Consider the following 1,992-nt stretch of genomic DNA (forward strand, 5'->3'; position numbering starts at 1 on the left):
GCATGCCAGGAGGGCAGATGCACATGAAGGTGCCAATGAGGTTCTTGCAGAGCATCCCCCGGGACTCACAGTCGTGCAGCCCCTCTGCACACTCGTCCAGATCTGCAACAAGACCCATCAGAGCCCCTGCCAGCCCAGCTCTGCCCCCCCTGCACTGCCCCATCCATCCCTGCAGCCTTGGGCCAGGCTGGCTGGCACACGGGTTAAAAAATGTCATGGAAAGAGCTGGGACTTTGAAACTCATCCAGTGCCACCCCTGCCATGGCACGGACACCTTCCTTGTCTGCTCCAAGCCTTGGACACGTCCAGAAATCCAGAGGCAGCCCCAACTGCTTTGGGAAACCTCCCCACCCTCCTAGGGAAGAATTCCTTCCTACCAGCAGGACACTGAGGTGGGTGATGGTGAGAAAAGCCAGCACAGAATTCCCACCTGCCCTGCGCACAGCTGGCCAGGGGCAGGGGCTGGGGGCAGTTTGGGCAGTGCCCTGGTGGCTGCAGAAGGGGCTTTACCTCTGCACATCCTCCTGTCCTCCCGCAGGGCGTACCCAGAGGGGCAGGTGCACTCGTAGGAGCCGAAGGTGTTGATGCAGCGGAAGGCGCAGAGCAGGGGGTTCAGGGAGCACTCGTTGATGTCTGCAGGGAGGAGAGGACAGGACTCACCTGGGTGCCCTCAGCAGGGGCAGGAGCTCCCCAGGGCACATCCACCCTCCCTGGGCATCCATCCCACCAGAGCTGTGCTCCGCCAAAGCCTCCTGCTCTGCTCTGCCCTTGCAGAGGGACAGACCCCTGGTGTCCCAGCAGCTCTGGGGGGAATGGGCTGCTGGTCCTTGGGGAGGCAGCTCCTGTGCTCATCCAGGGCTCCAGGCCTCCTCCGGGGCTCCAGAGGGAGCTGAAGGAGCCCAGCATGGAGAGGAGCCTCACCCAGCTTTCCACACCATCCATGGGGGGCTGGCCCAGGCAGGGAGCAGGGGGTCCCACAGAGCCCAGCGGGGTGGGAATGAAGGGCTGGCCCCCAGGTCATTACCTTCACAGGTCATCATGGGCCCCGGCTCAAAGCCCTCGTCACAGGCACACTCGAAGCCTCCCACCACGTTGGTGCAGGTGCCATTCCCACAGGGATTGCCAATGGAGCACTCGTCCGTGTCTGGGGAGCACAGAACGTGAGGAGGAGGAGGATGGGGAAGGGCAGGGCTGGGCTCTTGCAGGCAGAGCATTCCAAATGTCCCAGCAGAGTTGGGATGGAAGGGAAGGGGCGGAGGAGCAGCGATTCCCTCCCTGCACACACGGATCCATCCCCTCTGGAGTGAGGGGGATGGAGCAGAAGGGAGCAGGGCACCCCCCAGACCCCCCCAGAGCCTCACCCACGCAGTTGACCCCGGTGTAGTCCAGGTTGTAGCCGAAGGGGCACTCGCAGCGGAAGGAGCCGTCGGTGTTGATGCAGGCGCCGTTGATGCACACCCCCAGGTTCTCCGAGCACTCGTTCACATCTGGAAATGGAAAATTGCGGCTTCACAGGGCCACAAACTGCCCTGTCCCCTCAGCACTGCCAGGGGGTGCTCAGGGCATCCCGGGAGTCTCAGGTGTTCCCTCTGCAGAGCTGAGGGATGAAGCCCTGGTGAGCAGTTTGAGGGGTTTGGGGGTGCCCAGTCCTGTGTGTCCCCCCAGGATCCCACCCTGCTCTCCAGCAGCCCAGGATTCATCAATTCCAGGCAAAAACCCCCAGAACAAACTTCTGCTCGTCCCTCCACACAGCCTCACCTTCCCGGGTGTCACCCGGGCCTGGGATGGCCCCGTGGCCATAGGGACACAGCTCCTGGAAGGCAACTGGGAGAGAAAGAAAAAGTGGGAATGAGAAGAGAAAGGAAAGTGGGGTGTGCTGGAGGGATTCTGCTCCCATCAGCTGAAACGGGCTTTGAAGGCTTCTGGAAGTAGCGTGGGGACACACCCATCTCTCCATGGGGACACACCCATCTCTCCATGGGGACACACCCA

The 1,992-nt window shown here is 62.2% G+C and overlaps 1 protein-coding gene across 1 annotated transcript in view; it reads right to left on the bottom strand.

The window, feature by feature from the left end:
* The window catches only part of LOC102040296 (fibrillin-2), a 73,701-nt gene that overhangs the window by 10,769 nt on the left and 60,940 nt on the right, over positions 1-1,992 (bottom strand). Inside the window, 5 exon segments of the mRNA XM_031064740.1 lie at positions 1-102; positions 511-633; positions 1,025-1,144; positions 1,362-1,487; positions 1,759-1,824. Coding sequence (XP_030920600.1) covers positions 1-102; positions 511-633; positions 1,025-1,144; positions 1,362-1,487; positions 1,759-1,824 — 537 coding nt within the window.

Source organism: Geospiza fortis, unplaced genomic scaffold (assembly GCF_000277835.1).
Source record: "Geospiza fortis unplaced genomic scaffold, GeoFor_1.0 scaffold569, whole genome shotgun sequence".
NCBI lineage: Eukaryota > Metazoa > Chordata > Aves > Passeriformes > Thraupidae > Geospiza > Geospiza fortis.